The sequence below is a fragment of the Oncorhynchus keta genome, chromosome 11, assembly GCF_023373465.1.
Source record: "Oncorhynchus keta strain PuntledgeMale-10-30-2019 chromosome 11, Oket_V2, whole genome shotgun sequence".
In the NCBI taxonomy this organism is placed as follows: Eukaryota; Metazoa; Chordata; class Actinopteri; order Salmoniformes; family Salmonidae; genus Oncorhynchus; species Oncorhynchus keta.
The window spans coordinates 13,377,265-13,404,507 of NC_068431.1; the positions used below are offsets into that span (position 1 = coordinate 13,377,265).

At 42.5% G+C, this 27,243-nt stretch overlaps 1 protein-coding gene across 1 annotated transcript; it reads right to left on the reverse strand.

Annotated features, from left to right (window-relative positions):
- Nucleotides 1-3,259: 3,259 nt before the first annotated feature.
- Nucleotides 3,260-25,951, reverse strand: LOC118389807 (NEDD4 family-interacting protein 1-like). The gene is made up of 7 exons (XM_035779669.2): nucleotides 25,757-25,951; nucleotides 16,833-16,920; nucleotides 16,426-16,556; nucleotides 13,793-13,880; nucleotides 13,458-13,582; nucleotides 12,764-12,830; nucleotides 3,260-3,822 (listed from the first exon to the last, which is right to left on the reverse strand). The coding sequence occupies exons 1-7, from the start codon at nucleotides 25,784-25,786 to the stop codon at nucleotides 3,719-3,721; spliced, it is 633 nt and encodes a 210-aa protein (XP_035635562.1). The 5' UTR covers nucleotides 25,787-25,951; the 3' UTR covers nucleotides 3,260-3,718.
- Nucleotides 25,952-27,243: the final 1,292 nt, after the last annotated feature.

Below are 27,243 nucleotides of genomic sequence, written 5' to 3' on the forward strand. Positions count from 1 at the left end.
CGCATGTCCCAGTTTAGGTCACCTAGTAGCACGAGCTCAGAAGATAGATGGGGGGCAATCAGTTCACATATAGTATCGAGGGCACAGCTGGGGTAAGAGGGAGGTCTATAGCAAGCGGCAACAGTGAGAGACTTGTTTCTGGACAGGTGAATTTTTAGAAGTAGAAGCTCAAATTGTTTGGGTACAGACTTAGAAAGTAATACAGAACTCTGCAGGTTATCTTTGCAGTAGATTGCAACACCGCCCCCTTTGGCAGTTCTATCTTGGCGGAAATCGTTATAGTTAGCAATGGAGATTTCAGGGTTTTTGGTGGTTTTCCTAAGCCAGGATTCAGACATGGCTAAGACATCTGGGTTGGCAGAGTGTGCTAAAGCAGCGAGTAAAACAAACTTAGGGAGAAGGCTTCTAATGTTAACATGCATGAAACCAAGGCTTTTAAGTTTACAGAAGTCAACAAATGAGAGCACCTGGGGGGTGGGAGGCACTGCAGGACCTTGATTAACCTCCACATCACCAGAGGAACAGAGGAGAAGTAGGATAAGGGTACGGCTAAAGACTATACGAACTGGCCGTCTAGCACGTTCAGAACAGAGAGTAAAAGGAGCAGGTTTCTGGGCACGATAGCATAGATTCAAGGCATAGTGTACAGACAAATGTAAGGTAGGATGTGAGTACATTGGAGGTAAACCTAGGCATTGAGTAATGAAGAGAGAGATATAGTCTCTAGAGATGTTTAAACCAGGTGATGTCATCGCATATGTAGGAGGTGGAACAAAAGGGTTGGTTAATTAAGGCATATTGATATTAGAGAGAGGCATGCGTAGCCAAGTGAACATATGGGTCCAGTGAGTGGTTGGGCTGGCTGGGGACACGGCGATTCAGACAGTCAGCAGGCTAACAAGCTAACAGTTAGTAGGCCGGAGCTAAACAAGCTAGCAGCTAGTAGACCAGAGCAAGCTAGCAGTTAGCAGGTCGGGTTAGCAAGCAAGCAGTTAGCAAGGGCTAGCAGTTAGCAGACCGGGCAGGCAAGCTAGCAGTTAGCAGACCGGGTTAGCAAGCAAGCAGATAGCAGGGGCTAGAAAGTTAGCCTTTGGGGGGCTTCACGATGGGGGTAAGTCTGTTTTTGCCACTTCGTGCGGTGACGTCGATAGCCCAGTCGTGGAATTAGTAGGGTTCCAAGTAGCTCTAGGTAGCTAGCAGGCCGATATTGTAGCCCTGGAGTATGCTTCGGTGGTAGCACAGGAGCCCTGGCCGGGCTAGCTTCAAGTTAAATTGGTGCTTGTTCTGGGTTGGAAACGCTAACCAAGAGTATTCATCCGGGATTGCGGTTAGCTAGTTGTGAAGATCCAGATGAAAATGTTCAGTTTGCGGTAGGAATCCAGGTATAAAAATACCAGGTCCGTTACGTTCTGGTTAGTCACGTTGTTCGAACTGACGAGAGCTTTCCGAGCTGAAGATGACCGCTGGCAATGGTTTGCTGACTGATAGCTGGTAGTTAGCTGGCTAGCTTCAGTTGAGGGATTCCAGATCCAAAGTAAATATACTTTAGGAAAAAAAAGCAGATCCACGCCACATTGAGTGAGGCGGGTTGCAGGAGAGTATTTTATATATATTTTAAAGGATATGCGGCTAAACATATGTAAAACGATATATACAAGGGACATGGCATGACAAAGACGTCTGACTGCTACGCCATCTTGGATTATGAGTGTCTGAATGGATGTTCCAACACTTAGTGGAAAGCCTTTCCAGAAGAGTGGAGGCTGTTACAGCAGCAAAGAGGGGACCATGTCCATATTACTGCCCATGGTTTTGGAATGAGATGTTCGACAAGTCCACATACTTTTGGTCATGTAGTGTACGTTGAGAACAGCGATAGGATAGTCTTGGTACCAGTCAGTTAGGATATCATTCCACTCCTTACCATGCTAAACATATATCTTAGGCATATGACACAGGGAACAAGAAGTGGAATGTTATCTATATTTACTTTTTTTAAAACCCAGGCTAGGTATAGGATACAAGTTGACAGAAGATACTCTTTTAGATGACAAGTAACAAGCTCCACCCCCTCACCTCTGCCTACTTTATTGCCGACGTGATGCTATGGGGTGTAGACCGTGTTAACCAAAAATGCAGAAGAGAAGATATCAATGAAAGTGTTCTTATTCAGTTACTTACAGCCAGTGCATTCAACTACAGTAGGTAAAACCACATATGTCAGAAAACTTTCCTCAATAAAACTACGTTGTCAACATATTTTGACAAAGTGATTTATTTAATGAAATCTACAACACACCGATTCTCTGAAGGGTACATTCAGGCTTACATTATTTAAGCGTGGGATTTCAATTTGGTGATGCATTATTTCAGTCCCTCAAATGTTTATAAATAAATGTGTTGAACAAATTGTAGGTGTACAACAGTTCAGCCATGGTAGGCTAGCTGTTCTTGAAGATTAGCTATTGCAATCTTCAGACTTGAGCAATTTAGGTAAACATTGCAACATCGGGGAGAAGTGCACTTCAAACCATCAAACATTTTTTTTGGTGAAGGCTCTTTCACTCTATGTACAGCCGAATTAAGGAATCAGGGCATAAGCACATCAGCTTCTCCCTCCCACTGTCCTTATAGATAGGGCAGTGAAAACACCAGGTAACTCAATTGATCATACGATACATTAAGGAAACACCCAGCACCTATATCTTCATGTGTATTACACCAGATTCACTGAGCAACCCCAAACATGGAGGGAACTATTCACTGCAGATGTGTACTCTACTACACCAACATCCATCTCAACCACCTCCGTCTTACCCGCAGTAATACATTAGATACCCCAGAACGATTGTTAAATAACGAAATGCAGTAGACTGTAGAGATAGGTAATTATGGTGATAATAAACCGAATACTGATTTACAAGGGTTGTGTACAAAAACCTGTGCCAATCAAAACCATCGATGCAAGTTAAGGATTGATGAGTGTCAAATACGATTGGTACATAAACCTGAACAGTTCAACCAATTTTTGGTAGTCATGCAGGCCTCCCTTAAAAGAAAAGAGCTTTGTCTCAAGGTGACTCCCTGCTTAAATAAAAAGGTTAAATCAATTCCTCGGATACTCCTTAAAATGTCTGAAATGCACTGACGAACCCTAGCAACAAGGTTCCAATGCCTACCTCGATCACTGTATTGACTAGGATTTCCAGAGTGAAAATGACGCCTGAATACAAAATCATTCAGTTTTCTACACATTGAAGACACATCTTAAGACACTTTAATTTCATTATCATATACACATCAAGAAAAAAAGCACTGCTTTTGATAAATGACTCAATGCTCCGATCCACAGACAGAACTCAATGGTAGTGTCACAGGTTCAGCATACAGCTGAGCAGTCTCCATATCAAACACTTTGAAAGAGGACAGAAAAAGACAAGACTACCCCCTATTGGCTAAAAGGGGCACAGTACATAACCATTGCTACAAACTTATAATAATATGTAAGGCATTATTTATACATCACAGACTTGATTGCAAATAGCACTTGACAAACCACTAATGATTGAATAGTTACAGAATTGTCAGCATCCACCAGTTTACATCAAGAGACCAAAAGTGTATCGTCTGATTCAACGGCAGCAAAACATTTCTCAGCCTCCCGTGACGGAGTTTAGAAGCCAGAGCAAACTTCTCTATAGAAGTCAGATTTCCACTTTTAGTAGATGAAAAGGACTCTGGTTCGCGGGAGAGTAGAAAACGAGTCAGCCATTTTGCGTATCTTGGCGTAGTTGATGAATCCTCTGAGGAAGAGCAGGAATCCTGGAAGACAGAATACAGGAGTTATTTTTCTACAATGTTTTTTTGGGGCCGCAAGTCAACTCCCAGCATCAAACAAGGCATTCTTGCTAGTGTGAGTGTTAAATCTCCATGCATACTGTCCATTCAATAGATACGAGAGTTGAATGGTGGGAACACGGTTACCAAGATTTACCTCCCAAAACCACTCTTTTCCTGGGAAAAATAACTGCAAGAAACCGGTAAATTATAATACATTATTTATATGAACAGCAGGGCGTGAGCTGGAGCTGTTAAATTATATGAGATGTCTAAATCGGTCTTCTCTACAGCCCCTGCATGATGAATCATCAACGCTCAGGATGGGCACAGACCCATCTCAGATTGGAGCGCAGTTCACAAATGCATGCAGATCTTCTCATCATGGTAACTGTTTTTCTTGTGACGGGTAGGCCTACATTTGCGGCAGCATAGTCTATAATATAAAGATCGAATGTGCATCTAATTTACCCAACTCCACCTGGCTTTCAGGGTCACATTTTATTTAATGTAGAGATTTTTTTATTTATTGCAGCTGCAGAGTTTTAAAAACAGCCCATCACTCAAATATTGTTGCTTTAAATCTCTCATTGCATCCAAAAGAGATAATCCAGTTCTAGAATGATATATAGCCCTATATGTCCTGGCCTACCTCTTTCAGGGATTACATTTAATGCAGTATTAGCCTTATATGTTTTATAATTAATGATGGCTTATGAATAATAAGCTTCTAACTTATAGCCTCAGTCTCTTGTGCAATATGCAAGCACCTGTGCTCCACTAGCCTCGTTAAAAAAAAACGCTCCTTAGCTCTTGGAGTCCCATGCAGGAAAAGCTAGACTAGAATAGCTTGCTGGACATTTTTTATACCAATAGACTATTCAAAGAGGTAGCAATTTTGTATGCTGAATGATAAATAAAGCAGCCAACAGAAATTACGGGTAGTTTGAAAGAGCAAACGCACGATGGCAGTAGGCTACAGCAGTTATATATTTAGACCCATAACTATTCAATTATATTCGTCAAGAGAAGTGAGATCCTTCTCCATCTGATTCTAGTCTTATAATATTCAAGGATGTCATTAGAATGACGAAGATAAGGACAACAAAACATATAATTTAACTGTTGAAAGCGAGGAAGAAATTAAACAATAGGAAGAGCCTACTAGGCTCATAACATTAGGAATATTGTGATAAATATATACACATTCTTCAAAGTAGCCACTCCTTGCCTTGAGAGAATTGCAAACTCTTGGCGTTCTCAACCAGCTTCACCTGGAATGCTTTTCAACAGTCTTGGAGTTTCCACATATGCTGAGCACTTGTTGGCTGCTTTTCCTTCACTCTGCTGTCCAACTCAAACTATTTCAATTGCGTTGAAGTCAGCTGATTGCGGAGGCCAGGTCATCTGCTGCAGCACTGCATCACTCTCATTCTTTGTCAAAAAAATGTTTAATTTAACTAGGCAAGTCAGATAAGAACAAATTCTTATTTACAATGTGCTCCAATGATTTGCCAGCTGTTTCGTTGATTGACTGTCTTTTAACCCAATGACCACTGGTCGTCTTGAAAACTAGCTGGGTAGATAGCCAATGAGCTGAGCTAAACGGCAATACACCATGTTTATGTGTTGCAAGACCAACCCATGTAGTAAGCTCCAGCGTAAAGTGAGTAATTTGCTATTGAAGTTTCATACCGGAAGGAGAAACACGTTACGCACTGCATTGTTTGGTGAACGCGCAGATTCAGCTGTTTATATATCAATCATTACGGCGACTAAGTCAGGGAAATCTAAATCTAAGTCTAGATATACAGATGTGTACACAATTTTAGAATAAATTGATTGGGAAGGTGTGACAGATTGTTGTAGGACGATTCATTTAGCGATTGTGGAGGAATATTTTTTGAACGGGAGAGGACATCGTTTTGGACTGGTAAGTTCTTATCATGCTAATGCTATTTGAAATTAATAATATAAAATATTGTTATTTAAAAAAAAATTTTTTTAGAAGCAATATATAAACATGTAATGTCATGAAATGTGAGATGCGTGTGTCTGCCGCCCCACCCCAACCCACATGCAATAGCCTATTTGAGGCTGTTGAGGAGAAGGCAGGACCACATCAATGGCCAAAGTGAAATGGAGACGGTAGATACAGCTGGTCTGTAGGTAGCAGGTAATAATAATATGATAATATATTCAACCTTCAACTCTCTATATATGGGGCGGCAGGGTAGCCTAGTGGTTAGAGCGTTGGACTAGTATCCGAAAGGTTGCAAGTTCGAATCCCCGAGCTGACACGGTACAAATCTGTCGTTCTGCCCCTGAACAGGCAGTTAACCCACTGTTCCTAGGCAGTCATTGAAAATAAGTTGTTCTTAACTGACTTGCCTAGTAAAATAAAAAATAAAAAAAGTGAAATGTTTATTATACCTGTTGATACGGGGCTCATATGTGAAACCATTCTAACTGAACATTTTCTTTCACAGTGACACTGACTCCGAATGGGAGTCTTATCCGGTGTCCTGTGTGAATTTAAGTATATCCTCTCTCTCGGAGGACCGGATCCCTAGGACCATGCGTCAGGACTACCTGGCATAATGACTCCTTGCTGTCCCCAGTCCACCTCACTGTTCCAGGTTCAACTGTTCTGCCTGCGGCTATGGAACCCTAAACTGTTCATTTTTACTCGAGGTGCTGTCCTGTTGCACCCTCTACAACCACTGTGATCTCCACCCGGCACAGCCAGAAGAGGACTGGACACCCCTCAGCATGGTTCCTCTCTAGGTTTCTTCCTAGGTTTTGGGCTACTTGTGTGGGACACCTGGGTGACTTCATGATAAATGTCATGTTGCACACTCATTTTGGAAGTTATCATTCTGAAACTTTGCACAAGTACTGTTGCCCTCTTGTATTTTTCACTGAAACTGTCCCCATATATTTTTCACTGAAATTGTCCCCATCATCCTCTTGTTCATTTTAAAGATACACAAATAAAACAATGAAAAAAATATGTTTTTTATCTAAACCAAAACTATTGGTCTTATACTCTCCTACATTCGATTCACATGTACACAAACTTCAGAGTGTTTTCTTTCAAATGGTACCACTAATATGCATATCCTTGGTTCTGTGCCTGAGCTACAGGCTGTTAGATTTGGGTATGTCTTCAGGCGGAAATTGCACAAAGTAGGGGGGAGCTGTAAAGAGGTTAATGAAGCTGCCAGTTGAGGACTTGTGAGGAATCTGTTTCTCAAAGTAGAAACTAATGTACTTGTCCTCCTGCTCAGCTGTGCAGCGGGGCCTCTCACTTCTATTCTGGTTAAAGCCAATTTCCGCTGTTCTGTGAAGGGAGTAGAACACAGCGTTGTAAGAGATCTTCAGTTTCTTGGCAATTTCTCACATGGAAGAGCCTTCATTTCTCAGAACAAGAATAGACTGACGAGTTTCAGGAGAAAGTAGTTTGTTTCTGGCCATTTTGAGGCTGTAATCGAACCCACAAGGGCTGATGCTCCAGATTCAACTAGCCTAAATGCGGACAGTTATATTGCTTCTGCAAATCAGGACAGTTTTCAGATGTGCTAACATACTTGCAAAAGGGTTTTCTAATGATCAATTAGCCTTTTAAAATGATAAACCTGGATTAGCTATTACAATGTGCCATTGGAACACAGGAGTGACGGTTGCTGATAATGGGCCTCTGTACACCTACAGTGCCTTGCGAAAGTATTCGGCCCCCTTGAACTTTGCGACCTTTTGCCACATTTCAGGCTTCAAACAAAGATAAAACTATTTTTTTTGTGAAGAATCAACAAAAAGTGGGACACAATCATGAAGTGGAACGACATTTATTCGATATTTCAAACTTTTTTAACAAATCAAAAACTGAAAAATTGGGCGTGCAAAATTATTCAGCCCCTTTACTTTCAGTGCAGCAAACTCTCCAGAAGTTCAGTGAGGATCTCTGAATGATCCAATGTTGACCTAAATGACTAATGATGATAAATACAATCCACCTGTGTGTAATCAAGTCTCCGTATAAATGCACCTGCACTGTGATAGTCTCAGAGGTCCGTTAAAAGCGCAGAGAGCATCATGAAGAACAAGGAACACACCAGGCAGGTCCGAGATACTGTTGTGAAGAAGTTTAAAGCCGGATTTGGATACAAAAAGATTTCCCAAGCTTTAAACATCCCAAGGAGCACTGTGCAAGCGATAATATTGAAATGGAGGAGTATCAGACCACTGCAAATCTACCAAGACCTGGACGTCCCTCTAAACTTTCAGCTCATACAAGGAGAAGACTGATCAGAGATGCAGCCAAGAGGCCCATGATCACTCTGGATGAACTGCAGAGATCTACAGCTGAGGTGGGAGACTCTGTCCATAGGACAACAATCAGTCGTATATTGCACAAATCTGGCCTTTATGGAAGAGTGGCAAGAAGAAAGCCATTTCTTAAAGATATCCATAAAAAGTGTCGTTTAAAGTTTGCCACAAGCCACCTGGGAGACACACCAAACATGTGGAAGAAGGTGCTCTGGTCAGATGAAACCAAAATGGAACTTTTTGGCAACAATGCAAAAACGTTATGTTTGGCGTAAAAGCAACACAGCTCATCACCCTGAACACACCATCCCCACTGTCAAACATGGTGGTGGCAGCATCATGGTTTGGGCCTGCCTTTCTTCAGCAGGGACAGGGAAGATGGTTCAAATTGATGGGAAGATGGATGGAGCCAAATACAGGACCATTCTGGAAGAAAACCTAATGGATTCTGCAAAAGACCTGAGACTGGGACGGAGATTTGTCTTCCAACAAGACAATGATCCAAAACATAAAGCAAAATCTACAATGGAATGGTTCAAAAATAAACATATCCAAGTGTTAGAATGGCCAAGTCAAAGTCCAGACCTGAATCCAATCGAGAATCTGTGGAAAGAACTGAAAACTGCTGTTCACAAATGCTCTCCATCCAACCTCACTGAGCTCGAGCTGTTTTGCAAGGAGGAATGGGAAAAAGTCTTGATGTGCAAAACTGATACAGACATACATACCCCAAGCGACTTACAGCTGTAATCGCAGCAAAAGGTGGCGCTACAAAGTATTTACTTAAGGGGGCTGAATAATTTTGCACGCCCAATTTCAGTTTGTTTCCAGCTACAATAGTCATTCAGAACATTAACAATGTCTACACTATTTTTGATCAATGTTATTTTAAAATGGACAAAAAAAAGTGAGTCTTTCAAAAACAAGGATATTTAAGTGACCCCACTTTTGAATGGTTGCGTGTGTGTCAGCTTACCAATTATACAAATAGGCCCTACTATATTTCAAAATTAAAATCGAATTCTCTAGCTAACTTTGTAGGCCACATGTGCGGACCCAGAATCGCATGTTCTCTCCCTGAGTTATCATGGTTTGAACGATGTGCCTAATTCAAGTCCATATAATACAATACAGTAATACAGTTCACACTCAAAGATTGGCCTACTGAAGATAGTTTAATTTCATTTATGTATTTACCCAAGAGAACATATAAGATACATCTATGGGCTTTTCTGTTGTGCAGTAGCCTACATCATATATGTATTGGATAACACTACAATCATTTGGGCTTGAGCTCATTAAAATGTAATTCATGTATGGCTCAGGAAGCTTCAGGCTTGAATTAATCAAATCCAGGCATATAAAAAGTATTTAGTCAGGCACCAATTGTGCAAGGTCTCCAACTTAAAAAGATGAGAGGCCTGTAATTTTGATCATAGGTACACTTCAACTATATGACAGACAAAATGAGAAGAAAAAAAAAAATCCAGAAAATCACATTGTAGGATTTTTAATTAATTTATTTGCAAATTATGGTGGAAAATAAGTATTTCTGGCTCTCACAGACCTGTAACTTCTTTATGAGGCTCCTCTGTCCTCCACTTGTTACCTGTATTAATGGCACCTGTTTGAACTTGTTATCAGTATAAAAGACACCTGTCCACAACTTTAAACAGTCACACTCCAAACTCCACTATGGCCAAGACCAAAGAGCTGTCAAAGGACACCAGAAACAAAATGCTAGACCTGTACCAGGCTTGGAAGACTGAATCTGCAATAGGTAAGCAGCTTGGTTTGAAGAAATCAACTCTGGGAGCAAAATTAGGAAATGGAAGAAATACAAGACCACTGATAATCTCCCTCGATCTGGGGCTCCACGCAAGATCTCACCCCATGGGGTCAAAATGATCACAAGAACGATGAGCATAAGTCCCAGAACCACATGGGGGGACCTAGTGAATGACCTGCAGAGAGCTGGGACCAAAGTAACAAAGCCTACCATCAGTAACACACTACGCTACCAGGGACTCAAATCCTGCAGTGCCAGACGTGTCCCCCTGCTTAAGCACCGCCCAGGCAACGAAGGAGTGGCTTCGTAAGAAGCATTAAAGTCCTGGAGTGGACGAGCCAGTCTCAACCCCATAGAAAACCTTTGGAGGGAGTTGAAAGTCCGTGTTGCCCAGTAACAGCCCCAAAACATCACTGCTCTAGAGGAGATCTGCATGGAGGAATGGGCCAAAATACCAGCAAGACTTACAAAAAACATTTGACCTCTGTCATTGCCAACAAATGGGTATATAACAAATTATTGAGAAACTTTTTTTATTGACCAAATACTTATTTTCCACCGTAATTTGCAAATAAATTCATTACAAATCCTACAATGGGATTTTCTGGATTTTTTTTTCTCTCATTTTGTGTCATAGTTGAAGTGTACCTATGATGAAAAATACAGGCCACTCATCTTTTTAAGTGGGAGAACTTGCACAATAATGGTGGCTGACTAAATACTTTTTTGCCCCACTGTACCTATTTATATGCTTTAATTATTATTTAATGCTTTTGAATGACACTTCTGTTTTTTTAGCGTGAAATACTGGGTTAATTTGCTGCTTTTTTGTTTAATCTAACGAGACCCTGCTGTAAATCAAGCAGACAACAGATCAACATAAATTCTCCAGGGATATTTGATCCAACGTGGATCCAGGCACAACTGTCTTCACCGGCATAACGAATGAAACACTTAAATATTCTGGACATTCCTCACAAGCACCTTTTTCCCAGCACTTGGACTGTTGTTGCATCGCATGTTCTTCCACAACAGCTGTTCATCACGTGACTGTCATTCTGAAAATGTCTTCCTGTATCACCATGTAACTAATCAGCTGGACACCAACTGCGCATCCAACAAGTATTATGCATAATTAAAGACAAACCAAGTCAATGACAGTATCGATTTAGGTTTTAAGCATCAAAGGTGACTTCCAGTTAGAAGCATTTGATTTTGCAATGCATACATGATTATGTGTCCATGAAAACAGTTTTCACCCCGTAACATAAGGAGACACGAAATGTTAAGTAGTTACTGAATTTCTGAGATCTCTATACAAAAAATAAAATATATAAATATACACTGCTCAAAAAAATAAAGGGAACACTTAAACAACACAATGTAACTCAAAGTCAATCACACTTCTGTGAAATCAAACTGTCCACTTAAGAAGCAACACTGATTGACAATACATTTCACATGCTGTTGGTGCAAATGGAATAGACAACAGGTGGAAATTATAGTCAATTAGCAAGACACCCCCAATAAAGGAGTGGTTCTGCAGGTGGGGACCACAGACCACTTCTCAGTTCCTATGCTTCCTGGCTGATGTTTTGGTCACTTTTGAATGCTGGCTGTGGTTTCACTCTAGTGGTAGCATGAGACGGAGTCTACAACCCACACAAGTGGCTCAGGTAGTGCAGCTCATCCAGGATGGCACATCAATGCGAGCTCTGGCAAGAAGGTATGCTGTGTCTGTCAGCATAGTGGCCAGTACATCAGGAGACGTGGAGGAGGCCGTAGGAGGGCAACAACCCAGCAGCAGGACAGCTATCGCCGCCTTTGTGCAAAGACGAGCACTGCCAGAGCCCTGCAAAATGACCTCGAGCAGGGGGGCCGCACAGCCCTCCATGTGCTCGCAAGAGGTAGCCTGACTGCAATTAGGTACCGAGATGAGATCCTCAGACCGCTTGTGAGACCATAGGCTGGTGCGGTTGGCCCTGGGTTCCTCCTAATGCAAGACAATGCTAGACCTCATGTGGCTGGAGTGTGTAAGCAGTTCTTGCAAGAGGAAGGCATTGATGCTATGGACTGGCCCGCCCGTTCCCCAGACCTGAATCCAATTGAGCACATCTGGGACATCATGTCTCGCTCCATCCACCAACGCCACACACACACACACTACTGAGCCTCATTTTGACTTGTTTTAAGGACATTACATCAAAGTTGGATCAGCCTGTAGTGTGGTTTTCCACTTTAATTTTGCATGTGACTCCAAATCCAGACCTCCATGGGTTGATACATTTTATTTCCATTGATAATTTGTGATTTTGTTGTCGGCACATTCAACTATGTAAAGAAAAAAATATTTAATAAGAATATTTCATTCATTCACATGTAGGATGTTTTATTTTAGTGTTCCCTTTATTTTTTTGAGCAGTGTATATAAAAAAAAAAACTGTCCGATAGTTAAATCTCATTTAGTTAACTGATTATTGCTTAATATATGATATAATTTACATTGCCATAAACGCACGGTTTATGTAATGTTTTATGTAACAATTTGACAAATCCGTCAACATAGGTTTTAAAATCAACTCGTGAATTTTTATTGAAAATAGCTCTGATCCCCATTTATTTATTAATGTAAATGAAAATAAACTGGCAGATTATTATCAATGACTTAACAGCTGTAACAAGTTGTCCAGTGTAGGAAATCCTCACTGGTACCCTAATTTATAAGACCCCTCTAAACCAATGCAACAATGCATTTACATGTCTAGTACTACAATTGAAAACAACAAACAGAGAAGTGGTTGTACCTACCCATTACCAGGAACACCCACCACAGCCAGTACTGCCCATCAAAGTACCCAGGGAAGTAGGTGGAGAACTGGGTAAAAAAAAAACAACATTAACAGATAAGTTGACCACTCAGAGTAAACATGAACGTGATCTTGGGTTCTGGAAGAGGGAAACCTACACCAAACTGAAGTGCTTTGCCATCAGATCACTACTCCAAGATGCCAACTTTGATTGTTGGGAAAGAGCTCAAGTTAAGCATGTCACTGCAGTGTTTTACACTCGCTGTATCATGTGCATGTGACAATAAAACTTGAAACTAAAGCTCAGAGGGCATTGGTAGTGATATCTTGTGTAAAATAAATAAATATATAGGCACGCACTAAATATTGCCTGGCCACGCCCACAGACGGTAGTTTCTCCTCTGCAATGAGTCTGGATCTGAGTACCTCCCTGACCCTTCACCATGGGTTGGGACATAGCCACGTGGGTAAAGCGGAGGTTAGAAAATGCATTATTGGCTTTGATACACGGATTAGTTAGAGACGATCCAAATCGTGCCCCATGTCACCACAAACGACTTCAAATGATTGCAGTCTCAGACTAAAGAATGTAGCAATCTACAGAACAGCGGAATCATTTAGCGGGTGTTGTCAGGCTACTGTAAATATGCTCCCAATAGTTGAATGGGTAAACTGAAATGTTAGTGATATGTTACCCGGACGATGAGGATCCACTTGATGAGTGACAGGCCGAAGCCAGAGATGGCTCCGTAGCGGCCAGCTGCTGAGGTGGTCAGACAGAAGGACAGGAAGAAACCGATCCAGTTGAAGAGGAATGCCACTGAAGAGTAGAGAGAAGGGGCTTTAAAAACAGACCTGTGCATATGGTCGAATAGGATGGGCCGTTTCAACACAAATACTATTCTTAGATCACATCAATACCTTTATCATCAAATAAATACATGACGCGCCTCTTCATTTTGCTGGGTGTATTATACTAAACCCAGTCTTCACCAAGGTGGAGAAGATTCAACGTCAAGATGTGACTTACTAAAAAAGGTCAACATGAAAATCCCATCGTTGCCTATCTGTAACTGGTCCGCATCCTCAAAGTCATCCCTGGCTGCAAAGTCATCATCCTGCAGAGATAAAGAAATGGTGGAGAATATCATCAAGTCATTTTTAATGATGGAAACCTCATAGCACTATATCAACCAAGACAGCAAACATTTATGCTACGAACACGTTCTTCTCTTTACATTGCCCTAATGTAGTGGATGTACAAGTTATTCAGCTGGAGATGTTTCAATTCAAATTGTCATTTTCATTTTAAATGTACCTTTATTTAAACTAGGCAAGTCAATTAAGAACAAATTCTTATTTACAATGATGGCCTACCCCGGCCAAACCCTAACAACGCAGGGCCAACTGTGCGCCACCCTATGGTACTCCTGATCACGACTGGTTGTGTTACAGCCCGGGATTAAACCAGGGTCTGTAGTGACGCCTCTAGCACTGCAATGCAGTGCCTTAGACGGCTGTACCACTCGGGAGTCAATGTAGTTATAAGAATAACATTTTAATGTCCCATCAGGAAATACAGCACTACCGCTCTACAGGCCGACAAACGGTCTCTGCAAATGGCTGCCACATCCTTTTCTTATGGTACTATTCTATTCCACACACATCCACAGCATTACTGTCGAGTTAGTACATCAAAAGTCTCCAACCGTTCCATGCTGTACACATACCAGTCATTTAAATGGACGACACGTAAGCTGGTAAGGCAAAAACTTTCCCACTAGAGGGCATAGATGAGCCATCGCTCTCAGGGCGTGTCCGACAGTGATTATTAGGGCGTGCCTGCCAACAACGCGAGACCCACCATTTCAAAACAGACTCAACCTATACCGAGTACAGTATACAGTGCCTTCGGAGAGTATTCAGACCACGTGACTTTTTACACATTACAGCCTTATTCTAAAATGGATTAAATCTACACACAATACCAAAAATACGAACCTTAAAAAGCTCACATTGACATAAGTATTCAGACCCTTTACTCAGTACTTTGTTAAAGCACATTTGGCAGCAATTACAGCACTGAGTCTTCTAGGATATGACGCTACAATCTTGGCACATTTGTAATTGGGGAGTTTCTCCAATTCTTCTCTGCAGAACCTCTCAAGCGCTGTCAGGTTGGATGGGAAGCATTGCTGCACAGCTATTTTCAGGTCTCTCCAGAGATGCTCGATCTGGTTCAAGTCCGGGCTCTGGCTGGGCCACTCAAGAACATTCAGACTTGTCCCAAAGCCATTCCTGCGTGGTCTTGGCTGTGTGCTTAGGGCCGTTGTCCTGTTGGAAGGTGAACCTTCACCCCAGGCTGAGGTCCTGAGCAGGTTTTCGTCAAGGAGCTCTCTGTACTTTGCTCTGCTCATCTTTGCCTCAATCCTGACTAGTCTCCCAGTCCCTGCCTCTGAAAAACATCCCCACAGCATGATGCTGCCACCACCATGCTTCACCATAGGGATGGTGCCAGGTTTCCTTCACATGAGACACTTGACATTCAGGCCAAAGAGTTCAATCTTGATTTCATCAGACCAGAGAATCTTGTTTCTCTTAGTCAGAGTCAAGAGTCTTTAGGTGGATTTTGGCAAAGCTCCAAGGAGGCTCTGTGGCTTTTACTGAGGAATGGATTCCGTTTTGCCAATCTACCATAAAGGCCAGATTAGTAGATTGCTGTGGAGATGGGAGAATCTGCCATCAGTACAACCATCTCCAGAGAGGAACTCTAGAGATCTGTCAGAGAGACCATGGACCTTCTCCCCCGATTGCTCAGTTTGGCCGGGCGGCCAGCTCAAAGAGGAGTCTTGGTGGTTCCAAACTTCTTCCATTTAAGAATGATGGAGGCCACTGTGTTCTTGGAGACCTTCGATGCTGCAGGAATGTTTTGGTACCCTTCCCTAGATCTGTGCTTGACATAATCCTGTCCCGGAGCTCTACAGAGAGTTCCTTCGACCTCATGGCTTTGTTTTTGCTCTGACATGCACTGTCAACTGTGGAACCTTATATAGACAGGTGTGCCTCTTTCCAAATCATGTCCAATCAATTTAAATCACAGGTGGACTCCAATCAAGTTGTAGAAACATCTCAAGGATGATCAATGGAAACAGGATGCACCTGATCCTCAATTTCAAGTCTCATAGCAAAGGGTCTGAATGCTGATGTAAATGATGTGTTTTTATTTTTAATACATTTGCAAACAATTCTAAAAACCTGTTGTTGCATTGTCATTATGGGGTATTATGTTTAGATTGACGATGATATCCATTTTAGAATAAGGCTGTAACATATCAAAATGTGGAACAAGTCTGAATACTTTCCCGAAGGCACTGTATACCTACACACATCCATGGTTAAACAGGCCTACTTTTATATTATATGCAATGGGGTTAATGGAGTCACTTTCAGAAACGAGCCTGCATCCAGCTCAATGTAAATAGTATACAAAACTGAGGCAAGTTCGGTTACTTGGGAAATCAGCCACGCCAATAGACAGGGACTGAATTCCTTTCTGCCACACCCACAACACTGAGGAACAACACAGAACCTGGATGAACAGAAAATAGTCCAGCAAAACCACAAGGGATGGCTATGTGGAGTTTATAGTGCTGGAAGACTCACCCTTTCAGAAACCAAGGGAACATGGACTTCAGCCTTGGTTCTCTCTGCCTCGTCATAGGAAGGGAGAGTTGTGGCCACGTTGTATGATGGTGGCTTGGGGAACCCCCCGTCCTCTTTGTAGTCAAAATAAGCTAAGAGAGGTAAATAAGTTAAATAAGCTACTGTGTTACACTTGAGTGCCATATATCCCTTTTTGGTAGGCTAATTGCTGTAACACCATAAGTAAACCTAATGCTAGGCTAGCAGGGAAATCTCTGTCAAGTATCTTTTTTTATGACTTGTCCGAGTTTAGTTCTAGACTGTAAATGTCCAATGACTCTGGGGGCAAAGGTAAAGACATTGACCCCCAGGCCAACCCATAACACTCCACTGTGATGTGAGTATTTGTGTATGCATTGAACTATTACCTGCATTATCTGCTGCAATGCTGCTGTAAGGGGGTGGGGCTTCAGCTGCCACCTGGAGAACCTCCTCTGGCTCCTCTTCATTGGGCAGCTGAATAGGGGAAGAGTCAATAAACTGGTTATGCCTAGCTGACAGAGAACATCAACATGACCTAGTGAAGAGATCAGTTCAAGCCCTGGAGATACTGCTCTTGTTTTATTCAGGCTCTAAGCTAAAGGGTCAGGCGAGTACATATTATAGCAGACTTCTGGACCAGAGCACAAAATACCAAACGCTGGCTGTTCTCAGTAGATCACCTGCTGGGTGACGAACTGTCGCGATTCAGCATGTAAATCATCAGGAAATTAACAGAAAATGAAGGCTGATGTTCTGTAATCAGAAGAGACGGGGCTGTGCACTGTTGACGTTTGCTGTTTTGTTCCCTCTCGTCGAATAAAAAGAAGAAGTGGTCACACTCGGTTTCAGCATCACGCTTTAACAGAAACTCACATGACCACCTACTTATTTGACAAAATGGCAAGCAGACAGTTCCATTTTGGTTGTTATTTCTTTCATTATCATAACAGGTCGCTGAACGATCTATGGGAACTCCTTCCCCTTCACGCGATATGATTGAAAAAGCATAATATCAAAGAAGTTTAGTCACGCCACGCACTTACAGTACCCAGGTGACGATCACTATAAAATGAGGTATGGTGCGACTGTTTTCCTCACCATCCCGGAGTGTAACTTCAACTGCCCCAAACAGAACTTGATCATTCCCAAAATTAAAATACAATTTATTTTATTTTGATGTGTTGATATGCCAACATGGGGCTAGGACTTGGTCATTTGCAGGGCTTTTAAGGTAATTGGTGTATATTTCATAACCTTCATTTGTTAAGAAAAACTTTTAGCATCTCGTGGTATATTGTTTAATTTATTTTGTGACATGAGTCTTTCATATCAAAATATCACAGATGAGACAAATGTTCACCTGCCCCTTTAAGGGCGGGAGGTTACCGTAGTAATGCGACTCCAGTAATGTTTGTGTCTCTGACTAGTATCCGGGGTGATTCTCTTCCCTAGCAGTTGAAACTGAACATTGAAAAACAACCTAGCTTGTGAACAAAACAATATAAATAGCCAAGGAACACAAGCTCAAAGTCTCACTTCTGTAGACTGTATGCCTGTGCGCAGCAATTCTAAAAATGAATCTGTCACTCAGCTCTTCACGTGTGCGCGCACAATCCCCAACCAGGCAGTGTTGCAGCGCGAGGCAGAAATGCTTTCAACATTTTACTGTGTGCATTCGGTTCAGGAGATACAACCATATTCTCTAGAATACCATAGTAGCTAGCCATAGCATACAGACAATGCAAATGGCACAGCAACTCCCTGCACGCGAAATATCCGCTGGCGGACCCGCAGACGAGCAGGGACAGTCAAATGTGCATTCTAATAGACCTACTTGCCCAACATTGGAATGATATTCTAATATTACACATTTTCATAACCTAAATCATTACATATGTGATGCCGAGCCAGACATTGCACTATTTGAAACCTGGACGTTTTAAATTGCATATCTTACCTTGCTTTTAATAGACTACATCCCAAATCCGACCACAGAAACAAAGCAGACTTTCTGATATGCCATTGAAAGCATTCTCCTACTGCCCAAAGTCAGTAAGGCAGAATTCTATTGTTGCATCTTCAGATATTCTCTAAGTTTCTACCATTAGTCTGTATATCCATCCCTGTCGCATTATAAAAACTGCTCGCATCAGGTACGTGTTAGAGAATGGTGTTTAAACATTTTAGGACACCCTTAATTTCGAGCCCTGGCTGTGAGTAGTTGATTTGTTGGTTTGTTTTGTTATTAAAAAGTTAGATGTATTTTTCCCCCACACACAAAAAAATACAAATAAAACATTGTACAGCATAAAAACATTGAGCATGGACATCCAGACATATCCTCCAACATAGCACACATACTATTTGATTGTGTATCTCACAAGCTACAACACAGAACTAAATGGGTTCACAAGCCATCACTTCCCAGTTTTAGGAATTGTTGATTTTGATCTAATCTAGACCCCCTTTGTCGTTGTTGTGCTGGCCCATACTAGCTAACTTGTATTGTTTTTTTTGTCAGGAATTTCCATCCCTGTGTGTTCGCTAGCTAGCTAGTTATCGGGATATACTCGAAGCTACCGCAAAAGTTAGCTCGTAGCTAGCTAGCTAAATTAGCCACACATAGGTACCTAGTTGGTGGTTGTTGACCCGCAATGCTGGGCCAGTCCCTGCACACTAGCCCGTTGATCTAGCATTCCCATTCCCTCACTTGGAGGTCTGCTGTGACCACAGTGCTCAGCGGTGCTGTAGGCTACCAGTCCTCACTTGACCAAGTCCACCAACGCTGAGACTGACAGTCCACTCTTGACTGCCAGTCAGATGGCTTCATATAGGCGGGAGTACCCGCACAACGGGTACTTTCTAAGCATCCAAAGCCAATACGAGGCAATCGAAGCATACAGAGACAAAAAGCTACGCTGTTACCTTTTTCTTGGAACACTTCTCGTGTGAAATCCATTATTTCCACACTGATTCAGTGCTGTATACAGGATGTCATTCCACCCATGTCAACAGTGTGAAAAACAACTCCCAGCCTCAGATGAACACACACTTCTTTGCTTGGGAGCTGAACATGCTCAAGCGGACAGGGTAGAAGCTCATGCACTGTCAGAAATTCAAACCAAGATCATTGAAATCTCGACTTGCGCACTTTGCATCAAATGAGTCTACCACACCTGGCAAACACTCCAGGTCTAATGACGGGTCTCACTCCCCTCGTGATCCACCGCTCAATACACACCATAGCTCATCCTTGCCAGGGTACAAATTGACACACAGATGCCCAATGAGATTAAATCCAACCTTTATTTAACTAGGGAAGTCAGTTAAAGAACAACTGCTTATTTACAATCACGGCCTACCCCGGCCAAACCCAGACAAAGCTGGGCCAATTGTGCGCCGCACTATGGGACTCCCAATCACGGCCTGAGGTACGAATCCAGGCTGTATCACCAGGGACTGTAGTGATGCCTCTTGCACTGAGATGCAGTGCCTTACACCGTCTAAGGTCTACCCTTAAGCACATCCTGGCCAGGCTTCCCATGCCAGTACCAAACCCCTACATCTGAACAGAGCGTGGTTGCGGAATCGGATGAAACTGACGTACTGTCCAAAAGAGCCTCCTACTCTTATGACAGACTATGAGCACTAATGATGATGCTGCTGTCATGTACCATAGCTCTAGTATCGTCTAAGCCTGCCGGTCTGGTAGCGACGGTCGACCAGAAAATACATTTGTCTGAAATATTTGAGAGGGCAAGCAGGAACGTCAACGTGGAACATGCACCTACTGCCATGGCATTCACATCCAAGTTTGATTAATTCAGTTTTTTAAAAGACGGACATCATCCCGTTCAAAAATTCGGCCTACTCCAAGGCACTTGGTTTTGGCCATTTCCCCCATGTGGATAAATCATTTGCTTAACTTGTCCTGCCTGCTTTTCTCTCTTTTCAGACAAAGAGCTGCCTAACAAACAATGCAGGGCATCTGATTGCATCCTACGCAGGACACATGACAGCACTGCTTCAGCCAAAAGGCTTAGCAATTCAGCAGCGATAGTGGCCTTCAATTAGAAGGAACTGCAGGAACGCAGAGAAGCACAGATGGAGCTTAATTTCAAACCATAGAATGCATCAGCCAGCAAACCATTACTCACGTCCCACAGCCTTAACTGGGATTCCAAGAAACCAGACTCAAACACTCAGCCCTACCGAAGAGGTGGAGCACAACATAGCCCAAGATGCAGAAGCGCACCATATGCAGGCGGTGTCCCCTCTGCACCACAGCGTGCAGAGCCTCGGTCCTGATGGTGCGTTTCTGCATCTTGGGCTATGTAGTGAAACACTGTTTCCTTGAGCACCACCTTTCCAGCTGGAAAAGGTCAACGAGTGTTACACACTCTACGTAAGGCTACACACTAGAACATATTTTTTGACTCCCACACTTTAGGAGGGTCTTAAACATCAGCTCACAACCCTGCTCAAAAGCAAACACTTTGCTCAGAAATCTCCTTGCTCCTGAAAAAACATGGAATTGAAGAAGTAGAACCAGCACAACAAAACTGCAGGATCTACGCAAAAAATGTTGGTGCCAAATCTGAGATTTGAGTTCTACCCTTCAGCAAATGCATAAGTGAAGCGCTAGCCCCCCCCCCATCGCCAAGCAGGTGTCAGGGTTCTGAACTACTTAGACGATTGGCTAATATGTGCAGGGTCACAAAGTCTTGGCACACACATCCATGGTCCCACCACCTCTGAGTTGGGACTAACAATGAACTTGGAAAATAGTTCTCTGGTACCCACTCAGTGTGTGCACTTCCTGGGCTTGACATCGGACACTCAAATCATGTGAGCAACACTCTCTCCAGAAAGAGTGATATATTTGAAAAAGGAGGAGAGAAATACATTGGTGGCAACCAACATTTCAAATTCCCAGTGGAGTTCTTCTAACTGCATTTCATAACCGGGTGACTGACCAGAAAACTTACAAAAGGGATGGGGAGCAGTCTGGAAATCAGTCATGATTACATGGTGTATGGTCAGCACTAGAGGTCGACCGATTAATCGAAATGGCTGATTAATTAGGGCCGATTTCAAGTTTTCATAACAATCGGAAATCTGTATTTTTGGACAACGATTTGGCCGTTTTTTTTATATATTTTTTTTACACCTTTATTTAAGTAGGCAAGTCAGTTAAGAACACATTCTTATTTTCAATGACGGCCTAGGAACGGTGGGTTAACTGCTTTGTTCAGGGGCAGAACGACAGATTTTTACCTTGTCAGCTCGGGGATTCAAATCTGCAAACTTACGGTTAACTCGTCCAACGCTCTAACCACCTGCCTCTCATTGCACTCCAGGAGGAGTCTGCCTGTTACGCGAATGAAGTAAGCCAAGGTAAGTTGCTAGCTAGCATTAAACTTATCTTATAAAAAACATAATCACTAGTTAGACTAGTAATATCATCAACCATGTGTAGTTATCTAGCGTGTCCTGCGTTGCATATAATCGATGCGGTAGGCATTCGCGAAAAAGGACTGTCGTTGCTCCAACGTGTACCTAACCATAAACATCAATGCCTTTCTTAAACTCAATACACAAGTATATATTTTTAAACATGCATATTTAGTTAATATTGCCTGCTAATGTGAATTTCTTTGTCACTTTTCTTGCAACAGAGTCAGGGGATATGCAGCAGTTTGGGCCGCCTGGCTCGTTGCAAACTGTGTGAAGACTTTCTTCCTAACAAAGAGACAACTTCGCCAAACGGGGGTTGATTTAACAAAATCGCATTTGCGAAAAAAAGCACAATATTTGCACAACTGTACCTAACCATAAGCATTAATGCCTTTCTTAAAATCAATAGGCAGAAGTATATATTTGCATATATAGATAAAAGAAATCCAGGTTAGCAGGCAATATTAACCAGGTGAAATTGTGTCACTTCTCTTGCGTTCATTGCACGCAGAGTCAGGGTATACGCAACAGTTTGGGCCACCTGGCTCATTGCGAACTAATTTGCCAGAACGTTACGTAATTATGACATAACATTGAAGGTTGTGCAATGTAACAGGAATATTTAGACTCATGGATGCCACCCGTTAGATAAAATAAGGAACAGTTCCGTATTTCACTGAAAGAATAAATGTTTTGTTTTCGAGATGATAGTTTCCGGATTCAACCATATTAATGACCTCGTATTTCTGCGTGTTATGTTATAATTAAGTCTATTATTTGATAGAGCAGTCGGACTGAGCGATGGTAGGCACCAGCAGGCTCGTAAACATTCATTCAAACAGAAATGTTGTGCGTTTTGTCAGCAGCTCTTCGTAATGCTTCAAGAATTGTGCTGTTTATTACTTCAAGCCTATCAACTCCCGAGATTAGGCTGGTGTAACCGATGTGAAATGGCTAGCTAGTTAGCGGGGTGCACGCTAATAGCATTTCAAACGTCACTCGCTCAGAGACTTGGAGTAGTTGTTCCCCTTGCTCTGCATGGGTAACGCTGCTTCGAGGGTGGCTGTTGTCGATGTGTTCCTGGTTCGAGCCCAGGGAGGAGCGAGGAGAGGGACGGAAGCTATACTGTTACACTGGCAATACTAAAGTGCCTATAAGAACATCCAATAGTCAAAGGTATATGAAATACAAATCGTATAGAGAGAAATAGTCCTATAATAACTACAACCTAAAACGTCTTACCTGGGAATATTGAAGACTGATATGAAAGCTGGTGGTTCCTTTTAACATGTTCTCATGTTCTGAGCAAGAAACTTAAACTTTAGCTTTCTTACATGGCACATATTGCACTTTTACTTTCTTCTCCAACACTTTGCAATATTTAAACCAAATTGAACATGTTTCATTATTTATTTGAGGCTAAATTGATTTTATTGATGTATTATATTAAGTTAAAATAAGTGTTCATTCAGTATTGTTGTAATTGTCATTATTACAAATAAATCAAACAATTTCTTAATTAAAATATATATTTTATTTATTATTAGTATTATTATTTATTTTGTTAATTATTATAATATTTTTTTTTTTAAGTCGGCCGATTAATTGGTATCGGCTTTTTTTGGGGTCCTCCAATAATCGTAATCGGTCAACCTCTAGTCAGCACCATGGACAAAGGCTCACATCGATGAGCTGGAGCTCAAGGTGATTCACTTTGTACTCTGGCACTTCCTCCCAGTACTGAGAGGACGGATACGGGACAGAGAACACAACCGGTGGTTTCACACATCAACTGCACCAGGTAACTACTGCTTTGGGCAAACAGACACCTCACATTCTTCAGAGAAATATTTTATTTGTCAGTTATTTTACCAGGTAAGTTGACTGAGAACACGTTTTCATTTGCAGCAACGACCTGGGGAATAGTTACAGGGGAGAGGAGGGGGATGAATGAGCCAATTGTAAACTGGGGATTATTAGGTGACCGTGATGGTTTGAGGGCAAGATTGGAAATTTAGCCAGGACACCGGGGTTAACACCCCTACTCTTACGATAAGTGCCATGGGATCTTTAATGTCCTCAGAGAGTCAGGACACCCGTTTAACATCCCATCTGAAAGACGATTTTTATTTATTTTTCAGACCAGAGGAAAGAGTGCCTCCTACTGGCCATCCAACACCACTTCCAGCAGCATCTGGTCTCCCACCCAGGAACTGACCAGAACCAACCCTACTTAGCTTCAGAAGCAAGCCAACAGAGGTATGCAGGGTGGTTTGCTGCTGGCAAATACACCTGCCAGGGGTGGAGAATCAGGCAGCAGGCATCTCTCCAGAGGAGGTCCACTTCCTTCAGACTGGAGGATATATTTCACAGTAGTGGCAATATCTGGGCACGATTCAGAAGGGCCGTTGCCAATCTGTTAGCATCGCAAGACTCAACCCATTGTCCTATGTTGTTCTCCATAAAGGGTCCAGCAGGTGTGTTCTCTGGAGCGATGAATCACGCTTAAACATCAGGCAGTCAGAACGACAAATCTGAGTTTGGCGTATGCCAGGAGAACGCTACCTACCCTAATTCATAATGCCAAAATGTACACTTTGGTGGAGGAGGAATCATGGTTTGGGCTAGGCCCCTTAGTTCCAGTGAAGGGAAATCATAAAGCTACAGCATACAACTACATTCTAGACAATTCTGTGCTTCCAACTTTATGGCAAGTTTTGGGACAGCCCTTTCCTATTTCAGCATGCCAATGCACCCGTGCACAAAGCAAGGTCCATAGATAAATGTTTTTTTTTCGAGATCAGTGTGGAAGAACTTGACTGACCTGTACAGAGCCCAGACCTCAACCCCATCTTACACCTTTGGGATGAATTGGAGCACCAACTACAAACCAGGCCTAATCACCTAACATCAAGGCCTGCAGCAATGTTCCAACATATAGTGGAAAGGCTTCTCAGGAGAGTGGAAGCTGCTATAGCAACAAAGGTGGGACCAACTCCATATTAACGCCCATGATTTTAGAATGAGATGTTCTATGAGCAGTTGTCCACATACTTTTGGTCATGTTGAGCGGCTCAGCGACCTAAGGCACTGCCTCTCAGTGCTAAAGGCGTCACTACACACCTGGGTTCAAACCTAGGCAGAAGCTAGCCGTGACCGGGAGACCCACGAGGCGGCGCACAATCGGTCCAGTGTCGTCCGGGTTGGGCGGCAATGATGTCCTTGTCCGGGTTGGGCCGGCAAATATGTCCTTGTCCCATCACGCTCTAGCCACTCCTTGTGGCGGGCTGGGCGTATGCACGCTGACCTCGGTCGTCAGTTATATGGTGTTTCCTTCGACACATAGGTGTGGTTGGCTTCCGGGTTAAGCGAACAGTGTGTCAAGAAGCAGTGCGGCTTGACAGGGTCATGTTTCGGGGGAGGACACATGGCTCTCCGTACGGGAGTTGCAGCGATGGGACTAGACTAACCAATTGGATATCACGAAATTGGGGAGACATGGGAGTAAATGTAAAAAATATCAAATAAAATGTAGTGTAGCTTGTTAGCTAGCATTATTAGCTAACGTTAGTTACACTATCAAAACATTACCATTACGAAAGTTGACCAAGTTAGCAAAAATGCATTGCTAACCAAGAAAACAACGACTAACATGTTAATGTAGCTATAAAGCATCATGACGTGTTTATATTAACTTGTTAACTGACATTTCAATCATGGTGCCATTCAAAACAACGAGGCCTAGCTAGAGCCATCCCATCACCAGTGTTTCTTGCAAACCTCTAACGTTTGCTAGCTGTTAGCTAATGCTTGCCAACGTTAACTCAAAGACACGACAAACGTTTTTACTCACCTGCTGATATCTTGCGCTTGGCTCAGACATCCTGATATGAACAGGGGAAATTCCTTGTATTTAAACAATAAATCAATTAGATTATCACCAATGTAACGTTATTCAATTCATAAATTATAGCTGTAATGTAAACTCTTTCCTCGGGACACTGTCTCTGCTCAGGTCCCTCCCCTCGTTGTTTCTTCTTCGTCTTGTTCTTCTTCTTTGGGATTGGGCTGGCAGATCGCATCCAACGTTTAAGGTGCATACACCGCCACCTACTGTACTGGAGTGTGAGGCCAATCACGGCCTACTTACATCACCTTATCTTCATTAATCCTGTTCCTATAAGAAAGTGAAACAGAGTCCTAGACACCACTTCACTCCCCCCAAACTACAACCCTTTCACATAATCTCTCCCTATCTACTTCATACAGTTCACAAAATATCAACACATGCTCCACTGTTTCCTCCACGAAACACTCATCACTCAGACCTGTTTCATGTCTCCTTATCATCCACAATGTTGCATTCAAACCTGCGATCCCAAACTGTAGTCTTCTCCACACAACTTCCTCTCTCCTACATCCCATACTCCCCACCTCTTCCTTTACTGACTGGTGCGCACAATGAAACTGCCTTCCCTTACTACAAGCATCCCACCCCCTTTGCCAAAGATTGAGCCCTTTTGCCTGGATTAAGGACTTGACTTCCCTGCGGCCCAGCGGGACCTGAAAATCTACTCCCTCCCTCCTCACAGCACACTTATATCAAATATGTTTTATTTCTAAACCAAGATAGACCTCAACCTGTCGTTTCAAACAGGAACAAATGAGCCATAGTCGGCAACACAAGCAATGGGGTTAGCAGAACCAAGCAGGAGCTTGCGAGATCCTATTAGCGCATTCATTTGCACATTTCCTATTAGCGCATTCATTTGCAAATTTCCTATTTGCGCATTCATTTGCAAATTTCCTATTAGCGCATTCATTTGCAAATTTCCTATTAGCGCATTCATTTGCAAATTTCCTTTGGGGAATTCCTACTAAACAACGCACATTTTATTTGAATTAGCAGAATGTCAGCCAAAATCCATCTTGTTCCATCTTTTCCTACTGCCGGCCCACATGTTTGGTAGTGAGTGGAAACGCCAACCGGATGCTCACATTTATACATCTGGTGAAATATCTATCTGTGCTTATGCTGCGTTTACATGGTACGAGATAGATGATGATAAGCAGCAAACCGGGTGCCATTGTTTTCAATGAGAGCACAACGGTAAATGCCATTGAAGCTTGCGGTGAATGCTGTCAGCCACCACCAGACAGGACTTGCCGCCAAAGTTAGGATATTTCTACTTTTGTTGTCTGGTCTGCTGTCGGGTTGTTTTCTTTCAGATGTTGATTTGCACCGATTGTTTACTGAAATCACCATAGCAACACGTACTGTCGTGTTTGCATTCTTTTGCTGTCACTCTCTTTCTTGATTTCTCATCCCACTATGCTGAC